This window comes from Saccostrea echinata, unplaced genomic scaffold, assembly GCF_033153115.1.
Source record: "Saccostrea echinata isolate AGI-Se365-2 ecotype Australia unplaced genomic scaffold, CSIRO_AGI_Sech_v1 ptg000009l, whole genome shotgun sequence".
NCBI classification, from domain to species: domain Eukaryota; kingdom Metazoa; phylum Mollusca; class Bivalvia; order Ostreida; family Ostreidae; genus Saccostrea; species Saccostrea echinata.
The window spans coordinates 4397246-4418600 of NW_026889758.1; the positions used below are offsets into that span (position 1 = coordinate 4397246).

At 33.5% G+C, this 21355-nt stretch overlaps 1 protein-coding gene across 1 annotated transcript in view; it reads left to right on the plus strand.

Annotated features, from left to right (window-relative positions):
- The window catches only part of LOC133181633 (uncharacterized), a 37039-nt gene that overhangs the window by 12616 nt on the left and 3068 nt on the right, over positions 1-21355 (plus strand). The window contains exons 13-19 of the mRNA XM_061316177.1: positions 4911-4923; positions 11487-11497; positions 13430-13640; positions 14679-14786; positions 14887-15014; positions 15520-15608; positions 18234-18314. Of these exons, the coding sequence (XP_061172161.1) occupies positions 4911-4923; positions 11487-11497; positions 13430-13640; positions 14679-14786; positions 14887-15014; positions 15520-15608; positions 18234-18314 (641 nt within the window). The remainder of the gene's footprint in view (positions 1-4910; positions 4924-11486; positions 11498-13429; positions 13641-14678; positions 14787-14886; positions 15015-15519; positions 15609-18233; positions 18315-21355) is intronic.

Below are 21355 nucleotides of genomic sequence, written 5' to 3' on the forward strand. Positions count from 1 at the left end.
CCGGGGGTATGCTAATCAAAGTTAGTGTTCAGTAGTTATCACAATAACGTGTTGTAGTATATCATTCAACCCATATCATTTCAATTTAAAGAGGATGTGTCTTTTTAACAATTTACTTGTTAGTCTTGTCAAGCTATCATTTTCATGTCGCAGACTACATATTTTTCATGTCCAGCACTTTCATTACCTTTCCCTGTGTGTATAAGGCATACGAAAAATTCTTTTGATTGAAGCATTCCCCTCGTTTCTTAACTCTTTAAAATTTCTCTTTCTACTGCAGTAAGATGACGATATTTAATACGAAATTTAAGAGAAAACCTTGTCTCATTTCTCATGGTTGTCATTTGTATATATACATTGTAAATTAGCTTTCTTTACAAAATTCATTTTGATGAATTGTCTTGCTGGGGAATGTGCAATATCAATATACTAAAGTTCACTGGCTTTAAAAAATACTCATATGATATACATATAAATATTGCATACATATAAAGCACTAGAAAATGAACAGCACTGTATATCCAAATGTGTCGGATCTACTTAATAAAAAGATACAAGGTCACGAATGGAAAAAGGAAATTTAAAAAAAAAACAACTGGCACTACGGCTAGACTACTAAAATACATGTATTACGTTTAATATAAATATTAAAACCCAGTTGATATGAAATAACTCCGGACCTGAAATACCTCCGGTCCTTATTGTGTATCTGCAGGTAGATCGCACTTATATATATATATATATATATATATATATATATATATATATATATATATATATATATATATATATATATATATATATTTATATTTATATTTACACACACACACACACAAATGAATGGATTTAAATATTGCATCATATATTAAAAACTGGTGCTATTCACCTCATAAAAATGTGTCATTTCCATCCACTTTTGTGACATTTGCATGACGGTTGTAACGTATTGAATGATTGCAAATGAAATTAAACTTACTCATACATTTTGTTAGAGTTTTAAAAAAAAAGAATTCCTTAAGTGCCAATGAAAAATGTAAATAGGTTCAATGTAGATATATCTAGTTTATATTCCTTTCATTTTCATTGAAGATTAAACTAATAATAATAACTTTTATTTCTAATTTATTTGTTTCAATTCCAAATATGAGGATGCTCTGAGTATTTCAGCAGTTTTTATTTTCATATTCAAAGCTAAAAAATAAATAAATGTAGTAATTTTTATGTCATCCTTCTAATACTGATTTCTCAAATCTGAATCATAGTGCATTATGAGATAAATACTGTCTCACAAGATTCACAAATAGTAGCTATGGAACATGATTTTTAAAAGCACTTCTTAATTTAAAAAGCAACATTTTATTTTTAAGAGGCTTCAAAACCATTTCCAAAACAGTTTTATTTTTTGAAATTGGTTGAAAAATGAAAAAGTTATGATAATTTTTGTGTTTTCATTTTTTAAATCTTGAAACAAAAAGTGTTGCCATTTTTTAAAAAATAAAATAGACCAAGTCTACTGAGTTATAAGTCTTTATTTAATGCAAAGTACTTTATTAAAATTATATAAACAAAAAAATATGCATTAAGATTTTTTCCCCAGTGTATATAATTGTTTGAAAAATAAATATGATAGGGTCAGCATTATTTTTAAGTCTGAACTGTGGTACAAAAAATGTCTTTTCATTCTTGATAAATAAAATGGAAAAAAAAAACACTATGAGAAATATCAATACATGTATCTAAAAACTTGATATTTCTCCAGCTAGAGTTCTTTGATCAGAATTGCTAAAAAAAAATTATACCCCCCCCCCCTGGCAAAAAGAACGAACTACAATATATACAATAAAAATGTATTAAAAAAATTCTTACTAGGGTGAAAAAAGATTTTTTTCAAGGATGATGATAACTTTGATGATGAAAAAGAATAGGCTTAAAGTTATGAAACTTAATATTATGATCAGAAATTGTGTAATCAAATCAGAAAGCCTCAGCAAGTAAAATATAAGTTAATGAATAACAAGTGTAACATCCACATTTTTCACATGCACATCAAACTCGCACACATTTTATTCTAGTATTAGAAAGGAACAAGAAAAGCTAAACTGGCTATACATCATAATTTTCAAAGAATATTGCATGAGGCAGAAAATGAGGATATGTTTACTGTCACCCATAAATTTATATTTTGGATTATTCATCATGTTCAAAAATTAAGTCTTGATACAATAATTATTCTTTCTCAATTCACTCGTACATTACACGTACCGTAGTTTCTCTCAGTAACATGTGATCATGATGTACAAAGTTCTTCTTGTTTGTCTTGTCATTTTCTAAATTTAATTTGAGGACAGGTATTGTTGAAAGTTTTTTTTAATGAAGTAAAACAAATTGATCTAGAAATCAGCTGATTGGCGAGTTGGCTTGGGGTGGGATGGGGGTGGGGGTGCAATGATGTAAATTATCATTTCTGTGTGTTAATTTATGTATTTAGAATAAACTTTCTCTAATTTTTGAAACGATAATTTTCACTTTGGAAAACCAGACACAGACATATGACACTCATATTGGTCTCGTTGTCATACATCATTGCACTTTCACCTTACAAATTCAAAACAAAGTACGAAATCAAAACAAACTAAATCATTTAAAGCAAGATATTCACATGATTTTATGACCTCTGGCCCTTTGCAATTTACTAAAATCCTACACACCCGTCACACGTTTAATGCAAGCAAAGGGCAAATAACCCTGTCAGGCAAAAATAGTCCATGTGATTGAACGTGATTTGGTGTTAAGTACAAGGATTTAAAATTATTATTAGATTGAATTCTTAGAGGAAACACGTTTTTATTTTATAAAAATCAGGTTTTTAAGGTGTATATTCTGAAATTCATTTTTTTCTCTTGAAACGAATATTTCATTATTATTTTTTTACCGCTAAAATGATGCAATTTATTTATTTTCATCCATATACACTTGCAGTAATACCTCACGAAGGTTTCCGAAAAACTTTTGTGATTGTATATATCGTCATCTTATTGTATCAGTCCGTAACACACGCCCACCCGATCATTTATTTTTTTGGCAACAATAGTTTAGCAAATATTAGAGTTATCGCCCGTTGCTTTTCTGTCGCTACAAATAGTGAAATACTTCATAAACAAAATAAAAATCTTTCTAACATATAATTAGTTCAGCTGGTCAAAGACATAAAGGCTTATGTGATGGTAATGTGTTCGTCGGTAGATATTATTACAATCCTATCCCTCCTAAAGTTTTGGTCCAGTTTTGACGAATGATGTTGTAATTATTACTACCAGGTAACAAAGAAAGAATTTCTGTTACTTTTTTTTCCAAAGAGCTACTCCTCCTAATTTTGTTCCAATTTAAAAAAAAAAACTTGATACACACACACACACACACACACACACACACACACACACACACACACAAACTTAAATGCATATTTTTCGACCAACGAATTTGGTACGTATTTTGGCTGATGTGTTCCATATCAATTGTTAGTTTTTTTTTTATACAAAATTTTACTACGGAATATTCCCTCTACCTTATCAATACATAGGGCTCACGGCGGGCGAGACTGATCAACAGGGGATGCTTACTCCTCCTAGGCACCTGATCCCACCTCTGGATTTCCGAATGTCAGTGTTTTGTGCCCTGTTCACAGATTTGAATTGTTTGTAGATTTTTTTAGATCGATCACTGTTCGTTATCTTCACTTTTTTTCATTGTACTAATGGTTACAGAAAATAAAAATTCTGAGAAATTCTTTCAAAACGCTACCTCTCTCACAATTTTGGTCTGATTTTTAGAAAAAATGGTTCACAAGTAAAATATATTAAGATTTGAAGAAAGATGTAAAAATAGAATTCTCTGTGAAATTCTTTCAACTAATAACTAGAAATATACTGAATCGTGATGATTCATTTTCCCATCGACGACTTCCCCTATTTATTCAGTACCCGGTAATATTCCAATTCCATCTGTATGAAGTAGGTGAAGATAACAAACTGATCGATCTCAAAATAAAAAAAGACTACAAACAATACAAATCTGTGAACAGAGCATAAAACACGAATGGAAACATCGATCTCAAAAAAAAAAAAACTACAAACAATACAAATATGTGAACAGAGCATAAAACACGAACCCCTGGAAACATCCAGAGGTGGGATCAGGTGCCAAGGAAGCGTAAGCATCCCCTGTTGATCGGTCATACCCGCCGTGTACCCTGTGTATTGATCAGGTAGTCGGAGTAATCCCTAGTCAAATTTAGTGTAAAAACAAAAGCCTAACAAATGGTGTGAATTATGTTAGTCAAAATACAGCCAAACGATTTTGTATTTGCCAACAAGGTCTTATAACGACCAAAGAATTTACGAACTGCCGACTTTAAATAAGGTTTTTGGAATCTCTTGATCAGAGCATGCCTTAATTATCGAATAGGTTTGGAGACATAAACACCATATGCAGGTGATAGTTGGATATTACTACATATACAATGTATAAGGAAAGTTGACGATGGAAAAGCTGAAGTCATCTTGTATGTCATAGAGTTTAGTTGGCCCTTATCGTCTATAGTTAGTAAAACGTCCAACTATGAAACCGATGTGGCAGACTCTGTGGTGTCTTTTATTTCGAGTTCACTGGAATATATCGAGTCGACGTGTGAATTTAAGTAACTACATGTACATGTATTGTTATTTAATAAAACGTCGTCGATATTTCTGAATGTCGAGTTGAAGGCCAAAGCACGTGTTTTTTTTTCTCATGTAGAAGTTTTTGAAAAAGTTCCGCTTCATAGGTCGGCTAATAAAGGAGCACAATTAGTGCACAGATTGTTGGAAGACCATTCTTTGAATATTAACCTCAGAGTTCTTGTGTAGAATCAGAGTTATTTAAAGTGTGTTTGTCTCCCAGTTGATTTGCATGTTCTGGGTACGATCAATTTTAACTGAGAAAGATCAGCTACTGCCAAATTAGTTGATCTTACATGGCTTTCAACAATCTTGTTGAAAGTCAACATATCTCAAATTCTATGGCCGACAAAATCGCCTTGTTTGCAAATACAACCTATTTTTCGAAATATTTTGACAGAATGTTTCATACCACATACATAAGATTGTTGTTTTACACGAATTTGTTGTTTTTACACTAATTTGACTACGTTCTACTTGGGTATGCTTACATCCCCTAGGCACTAGATCCCATCTCAGTGTTTCTAGGGGCGCGTGTTTTGTCCCATTCATGATTTGTATTGTATTCATGATTTAGGAGATCGATCACTTTTAGTTATATTTACCTTTTTCCTTATCCACTCGCATCGAAATTGGAGGGGATGTAGTAACTCACTTGCGAGTGTGTGGGTAAGTGGATGAGTGAGTGAGTGCGTAATGGTAGTGGTAATTAACATCGGAATCTATGCCATTTTGTGTAAATAAAAATTGATAAATAATAAAAATTTACGATCACGTCATGTCACTATCGCGTCATTTCGCTAAGTCAGAAATATACCTTCGTAAAGAGTTATCTTTCCTTTAATGTGTGAAATTATGCATGTTCATTATTTATTTCAGCACATGTGTTTTATCTGGAGAATTTTTTTATTGCCACGGTAAAATTTTTGAAAGTTGCTCATAATTAATTTTAAAAAAGGTTTGAAAAATAATGGCAAACAAAATTTCTTATTAAAGCAATATGAGCTGCATTTTTAAGAATTTCATTTTGCTGCTAAAATGTGTTATAATAAATTTGTATGTAATTTAAACTTTTTTGATCAATTAGACAGAAATAAAGTATCAAATTTTTTCAGAATAAAGGATTCTGTACAATCAAATATATAGTATTATATAAGAAATCAATATTGTACAGGACGACAATAATGTAATTTTGCTTCAATCAAAGCTTATAAATAGTTCTTCCATCGCAAATACATGTATGAACAACAGAAGTTTATAAACGTTCTTTTTTTTTCTGTCATTGAAACAGTTAATTACAATTTTGCAACAAAAATTTCTAACATCAAAATTGCAGCTCATATTGCTTTAAATTTCTTTTTCCGAATTTTTTTTTCTTATTACCTACAAGTTACTTTTTTTCTATGTTTCTTACATATGCTATTGAGCAGCATATATAATCTCCATGCGAGAGTGCATATGATGAGAGCAGTTGTGTTTATGGAGGTGTCAATGCAACTGGTAGATACGGGTTTAAGAGATAAATAACAGAGAATAATCATGCATATATCGATTTTGTTACTGCTTGTAAAATATTTTGGATTCGCTTCATTTACAACTTGGTAGAGAAATCGCAAAAAGGGCCAAAATTTAAGTACACTCATTCTTTTCTACGTCGTTGTTGTTCTGAGAAAGGAGGGGGGAGTTATGATGAAAGTAAGTAAAGTACGCAGTTAGATTACTTACTTTCATCCTAAGTACGTAGTTAGATAATCAATTAGGAAGGATTCCTTGTAACCTGAAGGTCATGGATCAACTACGTAATACATGTACAATATCATATCATTGCCTTCCGCATTTATTTTTGTTTACATGCAATAACCTTTGAACTTCTTCCAATTTCAAGTCAAATGTCAACAGTTCCATAGCAGGTGCTCTCAAGTTTCTACGACTATGTAGACCGAAGAAGATCTTAAATCTAAGAAGACCGAAGAACTTAGAATCTACCCTCCCCAAACAAGGGCGTCGAGAATGGGGTGCGCACGGTGCGATCGCACCCTTGCTTAAAAGAAACACTCGAAAACATCATTTCTAAACAAAATAAATTCATTATTTGTTATCTAAAGTAATGCTTCTAGATTTTGTTTATCTAATACGTGAAAAAATAACTCCAAGAATGCGCAAGATCCCACCAATATATTACCCACTAAAACAATTCTAGCTAGGGGGAGGGAGTGCCTCTCCCAGATCCACCCCCCTTTAAGAAACCCTGGCGGTGGCCCTGTCAAAGCCGATACCATTAATATAATTGTCTCGCGCCACTCTAGGGGGATTTATTGGTAATTAACATAATTTACACTTTTTATTGAGTTTTTACAGAAGAATGTAGGATCCTATTTAGAATAATCTAATTGTGTCTCGGTACAGGCCCTCACCACAGTTAGAATGCCTCTCATATACCCGTAATGTGGAGAAAATAACAAATTCGCTCTGAAACGATTTTGGAGAAAATTCATGATTTTGCATTGAAAATAATCGTCAGATTAATCATAACAAACCTTTTTTGAGATTGTTTATACTTTCAAAAATTAATCCATATATTGGAAGAATTCAACGCCTTTTCCTCAACGATTTTTACTCAAAATTGTACGTGGGGGGAGGGGGGGGGGGGTTGACAGAAATTCTTGACAAAAAACGTAATCTGACGTATCTTGAGAGGTATGACCGTAAATTAGCTTACATTACTATTGTGCAGTTTTTACTGACGAAATTATTTGAGGGGACGCAAAAGTTCTGTTAGTTAGCTTTCTCTTTGTATCGTATTTAATTTCCTACGGGTCTGTTATCATATGCTGCCTCCAACAGAAAAGGAAACAACACTGCTTAATAGAGTGATACTGGATCTAGTCCGTAGAACGCGGGGGGGGGGGGCTTTTTCTGAGTATATATTCTGCTATAGTAAATTTTCATTTCAGTGCTGGTTGCCTCCCCCCCCCCCCCCCACAATTCTTTGTTGTTGTAAGGTCGAGCACTGGCAAATTCCTGAATTTGATTGGCAGGTAAAGAGGTTTTTCTTTTCTTTCCTTTTTTTTTTTTTTTTTTTTTTTTGGCTTGTCAGATTTTTTTGGAGGTTGACACCCCCCTCCCCCACTTTTGAAACCGTTGCTTAAGGCCTGTGGATGACCCCCATTTACTTCTAACATTCCAGTGTTAAAGGTCAAGGGTATATTGGATGCCTTGATCAAGCATAATTTTTAGAAAAGTAATTAGTCTGAAACGTTAAATTATGATGAAAAAGTGCATACATGTTTCAATATAGGATTAAACAAAATCTTTTTTACAACGCATATTTTTATTACAAAACAGATTTTTTAATTTATGATTTTTTTTTTTTTTTTTTTTTTTTTACAATTTCTGTTAAAAACATATGCCTATGGTCCACGTATCACAGTCCTTTTTGAAGGACAGAAACTTGTTATTTACGTATAAAAACTCATGTACTTCAGACCGGAAATTTTAACGTCGACGATATTGGTTTTACTTTTAGAAAAGTGATGTGAAAACAATCATTAATGGTGAACCGTGAATCTTTTAATTTATCAAAGGCGCCTAAAAATACAGTGCTGAGAAAATGTTTTACTGTGCCTGTAGATTAATTTACAGGAGCAAGATTCATCTGTAGTTTAACAACAGCTAAAGATTGTGAGTAGCTGGTTTAAAGAATGTCTATTTTTAGTGCTATGCCTTTGTGCAGATGTGGGGAAGACAGGCATAGACGTATATTAACTAACGTTATACGCTTTAACCTGTTCAGGGGCGAAGCTAGGACTTTTAATGAAGTATAGGCACAAATTACGATGAGAGTACTGGGGGCCAATCAAGGCCTCAGCGGGTCCATGCATAGGCGTCGGAACCGGGGGGGGGGGCTAGGGGAGGGCTTAGCCCCCCCACTTTTTTTGCAAAGATAGACATAATATAGGCGTTGAAAATTTGGGCTAACCTTTTTTTGTTGGTTTCCCCCCCCCCTCCACTTTCAATTAGCCCCCCCCCCCCACTTTCAATTTGCTTCCGACGCCTATGCCGGAAGGGCCCTGGTAGGAGAATTTTCATAATTTTCGGCGTAATCAAATTTAGAATATGAAAAAGAAATTTATTTAAAAAGTATTCATAAATAAACATATACAAAATCAATATTTGGCAACAAAATGATGAACAAACTTAAGTTTGTTCAGAAAAAAAGCTAGTTTATCCACAAAGATGAGGTAAATTTGGGTGGGCAGTCATAAAAAAAAGTTAATTGTTGTCAATTCAAGTTAATTAATTAATTATACAATGAATACCACATATATTTATGTAATTACTTGCATGTAATTTTTTTTAAAGACTGTATATAAACTGAGAATTCTTTCATAGAAACAGCCAATTAACTATTGCAGATTATTACGTAGCACAGTTTTGGTTGTTATTTATACACAGATTATCTGTATGAAACTATATCAATGGCAAAAATATGTACTCATTTTTTTTTTTTTTTTTTTTACAGTTTTGTTTTATATTTTTCTTTCTGAAAAATTGAAGTGTAGGCATGTGCCTTATGTGCCTAATGACAGCTACGCCACTGCTGTTAACTGCTTCTTATTCACCCTCTGTCTTATTCTCTTTAGAGAAGTGGACAGGCTTTTGCTAACATCCACAGATGATGTAGGCGAAAGCCTGTCCACTTCCCTAAAGAGAATACATCTGTCTGACCTCCTTCATCAAGCTGAGGATTTTGCCAGTTGTGTGTGTGCATGTTTAAATGAAAGTTTTTTATAAGAAATTGGATAAAAACAGGACTATGTCTTAGTCACTTGAGATTTAAAAATCTTAAGTGATTTTGTTGCTGTGATGTTGCTGTGTAGCTGATTAACAACAAAGTTTAGATTGACACTAGCCAGAAACTTAAAATCCAAGAAAGAACATCTATATTCTGGCATTTCAAATAGCCTACCTTCATATTGAACTTAAGTGAGGAAGGAATCATTCTACCCATGTATCAACAAGGAGTGGAACGCCCCACCCACCTCTACTGTGATGGCCCCGAGTCTTGACTGCTTCAAGGCATGTTTCCGTCAGTAAACCTCTAGCTCTGTTTTTAACTGACCTGTAAACAGACACACACAATTTTTTTTTTAAATGTGCACACCTAGTCTGAAATATCTAACGTTTTCCTAACCTTTTTAAGATTTTGATATTTTACATGCCAGGAAAACTTCAGAACCGGTGCCATTACGAAAACTGGGAATTCGCCGCCTCCAACTGGAGGCGGCAATCTCAGGTTGATTTTCGATACTTGCTAACCGAATAAAATGTCACACTTAGAACTTATCAATAGTACAATACTTTTAGTACTCACCAACATCGTTTTTATGGTTCAATTATAAAATATACAATCCAATGAAAACATTTTATCTGACTGTCGAGATTTGTTTTCATTTCGTGTATTTTAAAATCTTGCAAGTCCTGTATTGAAATGTGGAGTGATGTTTTCTTTTCATCGATATTGGTGAGTACAAGAAGCATTGTGCTATTGATAAATTGTGAGTTCAGCATTTAATTCGATTTTGAACGTATCGAAAATTAACTCCAGTTGGAGACAGCTAAATTTCCAGTTTTCATAATGGCGTCGGTTCTGACGTTTTCCTGGCACGTAAAATATCAAAATCGTAAAAAAGCCAGGAAAACGTCAGATATTTTGGACTAGTGCACACCCAACAGTGGCAAAATAGTCAGCATTTTGATAGTGGCAGCTTACTGGTAGAAGTAGAAACTTGTCTGAAAAAATGTAGACGGACACTATGGGGCACTGTTTTAGTATTTTTGATGTTAGACAGGTTGGGACCAATTGCCCAAATGGGACATAATAGCCCATTTGCGATATAATATCCCAAATTGGGTATAAATATACAGTGCAAAATATAAAGATTTTCATTTATAGCTATAAGTATTATAAATCTGCATCAATATACTTAAAAAGCAACAACTTCCAGTTAACAAGTTTTTCTGTATCCCTACTGTATAGGAGAATGATCCCTCAGAAGATCCTACTGTAAACATCTTGAGATCAGTCTCTTAAACTGTAAAGTAATTGAATAATAATTGAATGGACATACAATTAGAGCAAATAAGTCATGGATTGAACATTGTGTCATTGTCGTGTAGAGTTGGATTTGAATCATTTTGTTTTTTATTTGACATGTCTTTCTATTGAAAAATTCTACCTATTGTAAGTTATTATTTAACACCCCCCCTTAAAAAAAAAACAAAACAGTTCAACATAAGAGGAGTTTTTGATACATTAAAATAACAATGTAATAATCACGGGAAATAGTTCACACCTTCAAAGTGATGTTTTGTTTACATTAACCAAACACAGTACCGGGTAAGTGACATGTCCAACACATTTCCCATGTCATGAAAGCAAGAAAAAGTGGCAGCTTTTGGTAACCAGTTCACAATAAGGGACATATTTGAATTTCCTTGGAATTTCAGTGTCCCATCATTATCCTGTGAATGGGGTCCAAACTACATGACATTTTGTGTACAGCTGGTACATATTGCATGTATATTTGATGAGGAACACATCGGAAAATAAAAGATAATGAGCAAAGTAGATGTATAGATTTTTTTATGACACCTAAAATTGCTAATTATACCCCACGCAACAAGTTGCGTGAGGTATAATGTTTTTGACCCGTCCGTCAGTCAGTCAGTCAGTCAGTGTGTCAGTCAGTCAGTCAGTGTGTCAGTCAGTCAGTCCGTCAGTCCTGTTTTTTTGTCAGCGCAACTCCTCATAAACCGCTGAACAGAATTTCGTCAAACTTTGCAGATATTTAGGACACAATGTGTAGATGTGCATATTACCAGGAAATTCCGATTCCTTTAATTTTTCTCGGAATTTCGGCACTTTTCAACTTAGATTTTTGGCCATATCTTGAATATGGAGATGAACAGTTTGTCAGCGCAACTCCTCATAAACCAATGCACAGAATTTGGTCAAACTTTGCAGATATTTAGCACACAATGTATAGATGTGCATATTACCAGGAAATTCCGATTCCTTTATATTTTCTTGGAATTTCGGCACTTTTCAACTTAGATTTTTGGCCATATCTTCAATATAAAGATGAACAGTTTGTCAGCACAACTCCTCTTAAACCGCTGCACAGAATTTGGTCAAACTTTGCAGATATTTAGGACACAATGTGTAGATGTGCATATTACCAGGAAATTCCGATTCCATTATTTTTCTGGGAATTTCAGCACTTTTCAACTTAGATTTTTAGCCATATCTTGAATATAGAGATGAACAGTTTGTCAGCGCAACTCCTCTTAAACCGCTGCACAGAATTTGGTCAAACTTTGCAGATATTTAGTACACAGTGTGTAGATGTGCATATTACCAGGAAATTCCGATTCCATATTTTTCTGGGAATTTCGGCACTTTTCAACTTAGATTTTTGGCCATATCTTGAATATAGAGGTGAACAGTTTGTCAGCACAACTCCTATTAAACCGCTGCATAGAATTTGGTCAAACTTTGCAGATATTTAGCACACAATGTATAGATGTGCATATTACCAGGAAATTCCGATTCCTTTATATTTTCTGGGAATTTCGGCACTTTTCAACTTAGATTTTTGGCCATATCTTGAATATAAAGATGAACAGTTTGTCTGCGCAACTCCTCTTAAACCGCTGCACAGAATTTGGTCAATCTCTGCAGATATTTAGTACACAGTGTGTAGATGTGCATATTACCAGGAAATTCTGATTCCATTATTTTTTCTGGGAATTTCGGCACTTTTCAACTTAGGTTTTTGGCCACATCTTGAATATAGAGATGAACAGTTTGTCAGCACAACTCCTCTTAAACCGCTGCACAGAATTTGGACAAACTTTGCAGATATTTAGTACACAGTGTGTAGATGTGCATATTACCAGGAAATTCCGATTCCATTATTTTTGCCTTAAGAGTTTTGCCTTTTATTGAAGAAACTTTCCAGCTAGGTAATAAGAAACTCCACTGGAATCAGCTTTTTATAATGAAATTCTATGTGAAATATTTTATGACCTTAAAAGACCCCTATTGATTTTGAGATCAAAATATTAATGGTTTAACACAAACACACACTCACACACACACCATCTTCGATAGTTCTCTCCCCCCCCCCCCCCCCCTTCAAATTGGTGTGCTTTGCCTTAAATAATTTCATAAGTACAGTATATAAACAGATTCATATGAATGACTACATCATAATTTTGTTTCCATCAATTATTTAAATGTGTAAACTGTCATGTGTTGGACATGGACTTACACTCATTAACAAATCGAAATCACTGAGGAATTTAAATAGCAGTTTGTCAGCATAATTCCGGCACTGAATTTCCTGAAACTTTGTAGGTATTTCAGAATTATGTATAGATTTGTATATTACCAAGAAATTTTGATTCCATTATTTATCTAGAAACTTCAGCCCAGTTAAATTTGTAACATACAAAGATTTGAATGTCCTTATATGCAAGAAGTTTTGATGTGATGATTTTTTGCAAGTAATGCCCCTTTTTTGAATTATACTGTGTATTTAAAATGCACTGTGCCATTCATTACGTGTTGCATTGTCGAGTTTTGGGGAAGCGTGGGGTATGTGAGCTTGCTCACTTTTTCTTTCATTTTATATTCATTTTCTTTACAGAAGAAAATGTCTGTCAATTACTCCGATGGATTATCTCCTTATGAACACAAAGGAAAATGTGGCCAAGCAGAAAAGTTTGACCCCCCAGAAGTGGTATCAGAAAAAGTCCAACAGTTAGCTGACATGATAAGATCCAGCAGACACTTGGTGGTGCACACAGGGGCAGGCATCAGCACAGCTGCTGGAATCCCAGACTTTCGTGGGCCCAGAGGTATCAGGAAGGACATTAATATTGACATACTCTTTTCTTTTTGAGAAATTGGTGAAGGTTTTGGTGATAGACAATGAGCCATTACATTAAACAAGGAAAATTTGACAGATTCAAGAGTTATGTGTAGGAGTTAAGCATTTCTTCATATTGGTCTTTACAAGGCACAATCATTAAAATTGTCCTTATTAGGGCTATCTATATTGATACATATCACGATATTTGAGTAACAATATGATATGTATCACGATATGTTGAATTGGTTATAAAATCTTCTTTTGGTATTGAAATGAACAAATCATTTCTTCACAAATAAGAATAATTTTTTCAAAGAAGTAACTGTTGTATATCTGTTGTAAAACAAAATTATTTTACACAAGTTGTGTTAATTTTTATGTATTTCATATTTACATTTACCATATTTATTTTATATATCAAACCCAAAATGTTAAGTAAACAAAGAAAAACATAAGTCAGATTTTTATTTGGCGATATTTCTTCATATGTATCAATATGCATATCATCCTCACACAGAATCGATATTATCAATATCTCCAAATATCGTACCAGCCCTAGTCCTTATTGGGCCTAAGAAAAAAAAAAGTTTACTATTACATGCTTACAGAAAATAGGGTCAGTGGGTAGGATTTTGTTTTTATTTTGTTATATTCTATTTTATTTATTTATTTTACATAAAGGCATAGCTTTGAAATACAGTTTTTAAAGTCAGTGTAAAGTTCTTTTTTTTTTAGCCATAAAATCTTTTGTTTTAATCATCTATACCTGACAGCTTTTAAACAACCTAAAAAAAGTGACCTTATACCTGTATACTCTTATGTTTGAGGGAAAATGTACTGATACGATGTAAAAAAAAAAAAAAAAAAAAAAGTGCATGAAAGTAGGGTCGGTGGGATAACCATAAACAAACATATTTTTTTCTCTTAGGACTTCATATTTTTTTGAAGGAAAATGTTGTTTATATCTCTCATCCATGTGTAGAATTTGCAGATTTTGAAAATGATTTGAATATTCTCTCTACAGGTGTGTGGACTTTGGAGCAGAAAGGAGAAAAACCACAAGTAAGTGTGACATTTGATAATGCCAGGCCAACTCTAACTCATATGGCACTCGTGGCTTTAGAGAGAGCAGGTAAGTGCAAGGGGGTTTCTTGTGTCCATATTTGTTAAAACTTGCATTTCTTACTACTTTATTTATTGGATATATAATTCATTAATTAAATCTTTTTTAGGAATTGTTAAGTACGTAATTACACAGAACGTTGATGGCTTACATGTCAGATCTGGATTTCCCAGAAACAGACTGTCGGAGCTCCATGGGAACATGTTTGTTGAGGAATGTAATAAATGTGGAACACAGGCAAGTGTGTCTGCCATAAAAAAGTATTGAAAAGCACACAAACTACTGATTAGTTTGAATCACAATGCCAAAGTCAAATACCTGTACAGTTGAACTTCGGTATCTCGAACACTGATACCTCGAATACCATAGATATGTCAAATTGATTTGGAAGTCCTAAACACTTATTCTCTAAGTATTTTATCCTTGATATCTTGAATCCTCGGATATTTCCAACTTTTTCTTGGTCCCACTGAGTTCGAGATAACGAGGTTTGACTGTATATGATATTACAAAAACAAAACTATTATCCCGGTACTTTAAAATAAAGGAAGAGCAGAATAATTTGATATTCACAGTTCTACATTGTTCTTTGATATCTACATTGGGGAAGGTTTAAACCATTCATTCTCTTTGCATCGAAATCTTGCCTTGTATCATTGATAGTAAATATAACTTAAAAACAGATTTCATCCTAATTTTCTATGAGATGATGTTGACAATTTTTTTTCCTCCATCTCTGTAGTTTATAAACAATTCAGCTGTAGCCACCATGGGTTTAAAACCAACAGGAAATCCATGCTTGTTCACCAAAACAGGAGACAGAAAGTGCAGGTTAGATTTCAATTTATTCTATATAATAATTTAATTCTTGTTATAATGGGCTATTTGATTTGATAGAAAAATTTATTCATATTGTAACATGTGTAACCTAACCTGTATCACGTACATTATGACTTGTGACAAAAAGGTATCCATCTACTTGAAATTACACTTCAATTTTGTACAGTTTGAAGGGATTTTTGAAGGGAAATTATCCTAATTTTTACACTAAATGATAATAAATATAAAGCTACCAAGTTGTAATTGTATATCCTGGGTTGGAACAGTTTACAGGGTTGTGGATAAACACTAGTCAATGCAAGTAAATTTTGCTTTGGGCAATTAGATGTTAAAAACCTGGTCATCCACATGGCAAACATTTTACCGGAATATAATCGTATTTAAGTTTTATTTACCAACTTAGAGTTTAAATAAAATGCTGTACTAACTGAGGTTATTTGTGTAGCCACTCGGTACATATGGCTGATTTGTACCTCACCTATCACTTGATGAAGACAATGGAATCATCCAAGGTTTGCCAAATGTTTGTAGCATGGAAAGCAAATACATCAAACTTATTCATGACATACACCAAACATGTGGCAATATATTGGATACAAGAACAACCATTTGAGATTGTTCTCACAGAACACAATTGTTGACACAATTGGCTGTGGTTGTCAGACACTCGAACCAGAATAGTTTGTCTATGGTTTCAAATGCATGATAGTATATCAGAATCAACTTTAATCTCAGGTGTATGTCATATAAATTGGATTCTCTTGATTAACTTGAATAAATGTAATAAATATATCACATCAAAGTTTTTAGAAAAGAGAAAACCTGTCAAAACTTTAAATGCTGCAATTTAAAGCATTTAAAAACTTTAAATGCTGCAATATATCAATGATAAACAAGAAAAGAAAATCAGCAATTAAACAAAATTCAAGGAACATTATATTGTTGTTGTTAGCTATTCTGAGCCAAAGGGAAATGAAAACAAAAGTAGTGGTTGCTAAAAAAAATCTTCTCAAGAACCATTGGGAAGATTATCACCAAACTTGATGAGGATATGTTGAAGAATATTCAAGGCATCACCATAGGGCAAAGGACTTCACTTCAAAGTTAACCTTAAATAACATTTTGTTGAAACTTAAATATTTTGCCTATTATTAGGAGTAGGATCATAAAATCTTGTAAGTTGATGCATCTTAGGACTTTGCAATATGTTGACCCAAAAGTAGGTCACCCTTATCTACTTTTTGATTGCTGCAGCTATTTGTTTCAAATTGTTTTAGATGCATATCTTGAAAAAGATGAGGTTTAGGATCAGTTGATGCATCTTGGATTTCAGGGTCTGTTTAGTTCATCATTTTGGATACATAGACATTTGAATTCGTCAAACCTTATAAGTTGATGCATCTTGGATTTTTTAACATATTTATGAAAAAGGGGGTCACTGTGACCTACTTTCTGAATTTTCGAAATTTATTTTCAAATTGTTTTTATGCATATTTGGACACTGTGAAGCCTAGGATCATCAAACTTTGCTAATTGATGCATCTTTTAAAAGGCTTACGAGTACATCAACCAAAAAGTAGGTCACAGTAACCCTTTTTTTCAAGGTTATATCTTAATATTTCAGATACTAAGAGGCTTAGAATCATCAGACTTTGCTAGTTGATGCATCTTAGGTCCACAAAATGTGTCAACAAAACTAGTAGGTCATCATGACCTACTTTTTGGAATTCCATGACTTTTTCTAAATATTTTGAATAATAAGAGGCTTAGAATCATTACACTTCGTCAGTTGAGGTATCTCAGGTTCTCAGAATGTGTTAACAAAAAGGTAGATAATGGTGACCTTATTTTGGAATCTCACAACTACTTGTATATTAATACATTTTGGATAATGAGAGGCTTAGAATCATAAAACTTTGTCACTTGATGCATCTTGGGCTTCAAAATATATCAACTGAAAAGTAGGGCACTGTGACCTATTTAGGAATTTTATACTTTTACTTCAATATTTAGGATAATAAGAGGCTTAAAAGGAAATTTGCAATATTACTCATTTATAATGTCTAGTACATGTACAAGTAGCTATCAGCTTTATATTGCAGTAGTTTAGTTTTTTTTTCCATCCTGGAGTCCAGTGGTTAAGTCACTGACGTCGTGATTACATGTATCTGAAACGCAAATGTCGCAGAAGGCTAAATTTGGGTATAGAATACATTCCATTTTATTAATCTAACACAGTTACACATTTAAAAACAAGTTGTTGTTCCTGGACTGTAAGAGAGAATCAGATGTACTGGTATGACATGAATGTCCAATCAAATGATCCACAGCCAAATTAAAAAATCTATATTTCTGTTATAAAAAGCCACTCAAAGGTGGACAACAAATACCAACTTAAAATGATTATAATCTTGCAATTTCACAACAAAATTATTGTGGATGGGAGCAGGGAAGAAAGTTGATATTAATTAATATTAGGTTAATCTGGCCTGAACATTTTGTTGATGGGACATATAGTCCTATAATTGAACTTTGAGATAAACATGTAAAAGCAATATAGCCATATCGATGAAAACAGTTCTGATAGACATTTACCTATGCTAAATATTCTTTCAGGGGGCGTCTGAGAGACACAATACTGGATTGGGAGGATTCCCTACCTGACAGAGACCTTGAGTTGGCAGACCAACATTCAAAGTAAAGTGTTTTCTTGTAGTTAATCAGCACTTTGTAGAACTTCATTATAAGCCTGAGTATTACAGTGTACCTTGCGATATGATGCATATCATGATACATGTACTAATAAGTGATGTTGCAAGTATCATGATACACTGATATGCTAAGGTTATTTATTAACACATTTTTAGGTAGAAGTTCCTACTACAAATGCTTTGATGACCTTCTACATCACAGGTCATTTTAGCCCCTTGCTGTGGTACTCCAAACTGATGTTACTTGCAGTAGGAACAGGCACGAAAAAGATTCCTCACTGCTCAATGGCCCTGAGTGCCAAGTATAGGTCAAAATTTGCAGCTCTCCACCGGCAAGTGGTGGCGTCTCCATATGAGTGAACAATTCTCAATAGGGACGTTAAACAACAAACAAAAAAAAACAAACTTAAACTACTGTATGTGTACATAATTTGGTCTATTCAAAATTTAGCGCAATCACTAGGTATGGAGTTGTTGGCGAAGTCATGAATTAGCGCTATACATGTCAGTGCCATATATTTTATTTATGAATGATTTCTTGGTGGTATTCATGAATTAGCGCATTGTTGTCTGCGCCAAAGCCGCTAAAATATGAAGCCCGCTTTTTTAAGTACACATACAGTAAGTGGCTAAGTGCAAGCTGGTTCCACCATATCCCCCCACCCCTGTAATCATGGATTCCAAGTGTTTCCCATGTGCCCTGAGTGGATGCACCCCAGATGGTTTTCTTCAAACATACATGTACTTGATGTTTGTGTAAGCAAAAGTTGTTTGATCTGTGGGTGTTCAGATAAACATAACTAATGAGCACTCTAAATAAATTAAATAATAAGTTGTCGATCATTTCCAAGGATAAATGATAGAAGCAAACTTTTTTCAAATATTAATGAAAATAACAACTTCATCTATTGTTTATATAAGTAAAATAAATAAGTTTATCCACATAAATTTTATGTCTTTAAAAGTTATCAATTTATCATCGTCAGAAACCCACAGTCGGTCTCGTAGGTTTCCGACGATGCAATTTATGAGCACTTAAACAGCAATGTCTTTGAAAGAGCTAGGTTCACTTTATGCATAAAATGATAGATAGACCAATTTATTCACAAACACTTTATGTCCCATTCTCAACATCATTATAAAGTAGAGACTTAGTGCTTTCAGTTTGTATATCAAAGTTTCCTCTAAAGAGTCCAGGTACTGGAAAAAAGGTTGTGTGAAATTGCATTGTTGAATTTTGCAGAATACATGTGTATAGAACCTTCAATAAAGAATAAAAATATGAACACACCTCTCGATCAAAAAATTAAAAAATGTTTTTTAATCTTCATAAGTAGTTCTCTTTTAATATATTTGCACATTTTGGATCGGAGGTTGTGCTGTATACGAAATATTGAAAAATAGCATCAAATTTTGGCCATTTTTGAAAAAATCTTCAGGATATGTAAATAGTGACGCAATTTGTGATGTCATAATGCATTGACAAGCAGGAAAATTACATCATTATTGATGAAAATTCAGTCACCAAGGGTTCAAATGATATTTATTGCCTTGACAACTAAAATTATGCAGTTTTAATTTTTCAGAAATTTACAGGGCCAAAAAAGGCCATAAGTGATCCTTGCTCTTTTACAATTAATGAGAAGTTTGAATACAATTATGTGAGAACTCATTGTTGGAAACCCACGGTCGGTCTCGCTTCAAGCGAGAACGACCGTGGATTTCCGACAATGATGAGAACTCTGAAAAAGTCTTTGAATTTTATTTTTGATAAATTTAAACAGTAGCTAACAATGGCTTTGAAATTTAACAATTTATGAGAATTTTGAACAACACTTTTTAAAATTTATCAATTTTCAACTTTTATGTCAAATTAAAATTAAAAAAAAAACAGATTTGTCTGAATTTGAATTAGGAAGAACACATTCATTAAACTAAAATTAGAACAACAGGCTAAGAAGAATGCACCATTTTTTAGCTCACCTGAGCCCAAGACTCAAGTGAGCTTTTCTGATCGAAATTTGTCTGTTGTCGTCGTTCCTGTCGTTAACTTTTCACATTTTCATCTTCTTCTCAAGAACTACTGTGCCAATTTCAACCAAACTTTCCACAAAATACCCTTGGGTAAAAGGGATTTAAGTTTGTTCAAATGAAGGGCCACGGCTTCTTCCAAGGGGAGATAATTATGAATTCGTGAAAAATTAATGGCATCATTTAAAAATCTTCTTGTCAAGAACCACTGGGCTTGGAAATATGAAACTTATATGGAAGCATCCTCAGGTAGTGTAGATTCAAGTTTGTTCAAATCATGACCCCCGGGGGTAGGGTGGGGCCACAATAGGCGATCAAAGTTTTACTTAGGAATATACAGGAAAAATCTTTAAAAATCTTCTTCTCAAGAACAGTAAAGCCATGATCGGTTATATTTATATGGAAGCATCTTCAGGTAATGTAGATTCAATTTTGTTCAAATCATGACCCCCGGGGGTAGGTAGGGTGGGGCCACAATGGGCGATCAAAGTTTTACATAGGAATATACAGGAAAAATCTTTAAAAATCTTCTTCTCAAGAACAGTAAAGCCATGATTGGTTATATTTTTATGGAAGCATTATCAGGTAGTGTAGATTCAAATTTGTTCAAATCATCACCCCCGGGGGTCGGATGGGGCCACAATGGGCGATCAAAGTTTTACATAGGAATACAGAGGAAAAATCTTAAATATCTTCTTCTCAAGAACAGCAAAGCCATGGTTGGTTATATTTAAATGGAAGCATCCTCAGGTAGTGTAGATTCAAGTTTGTTCAAATCATGACCCCCTGGGGTAGGGTGGGGCCACAATGGGCTATTAAAGTTTTACATAGGAATACATAGGAAAAAATCTTTAAAAATTTTCTTTTCAAGAACAGCAAAGCCATAATTAGTCATATTTAAATGGAAGCATCCTCAGGTAATGTAGATTCAAATTTTGTTCAAATCATGAACCCCCAGGAGAATAGAGGGGCCATAACAGGGGATCATAGTCAAAC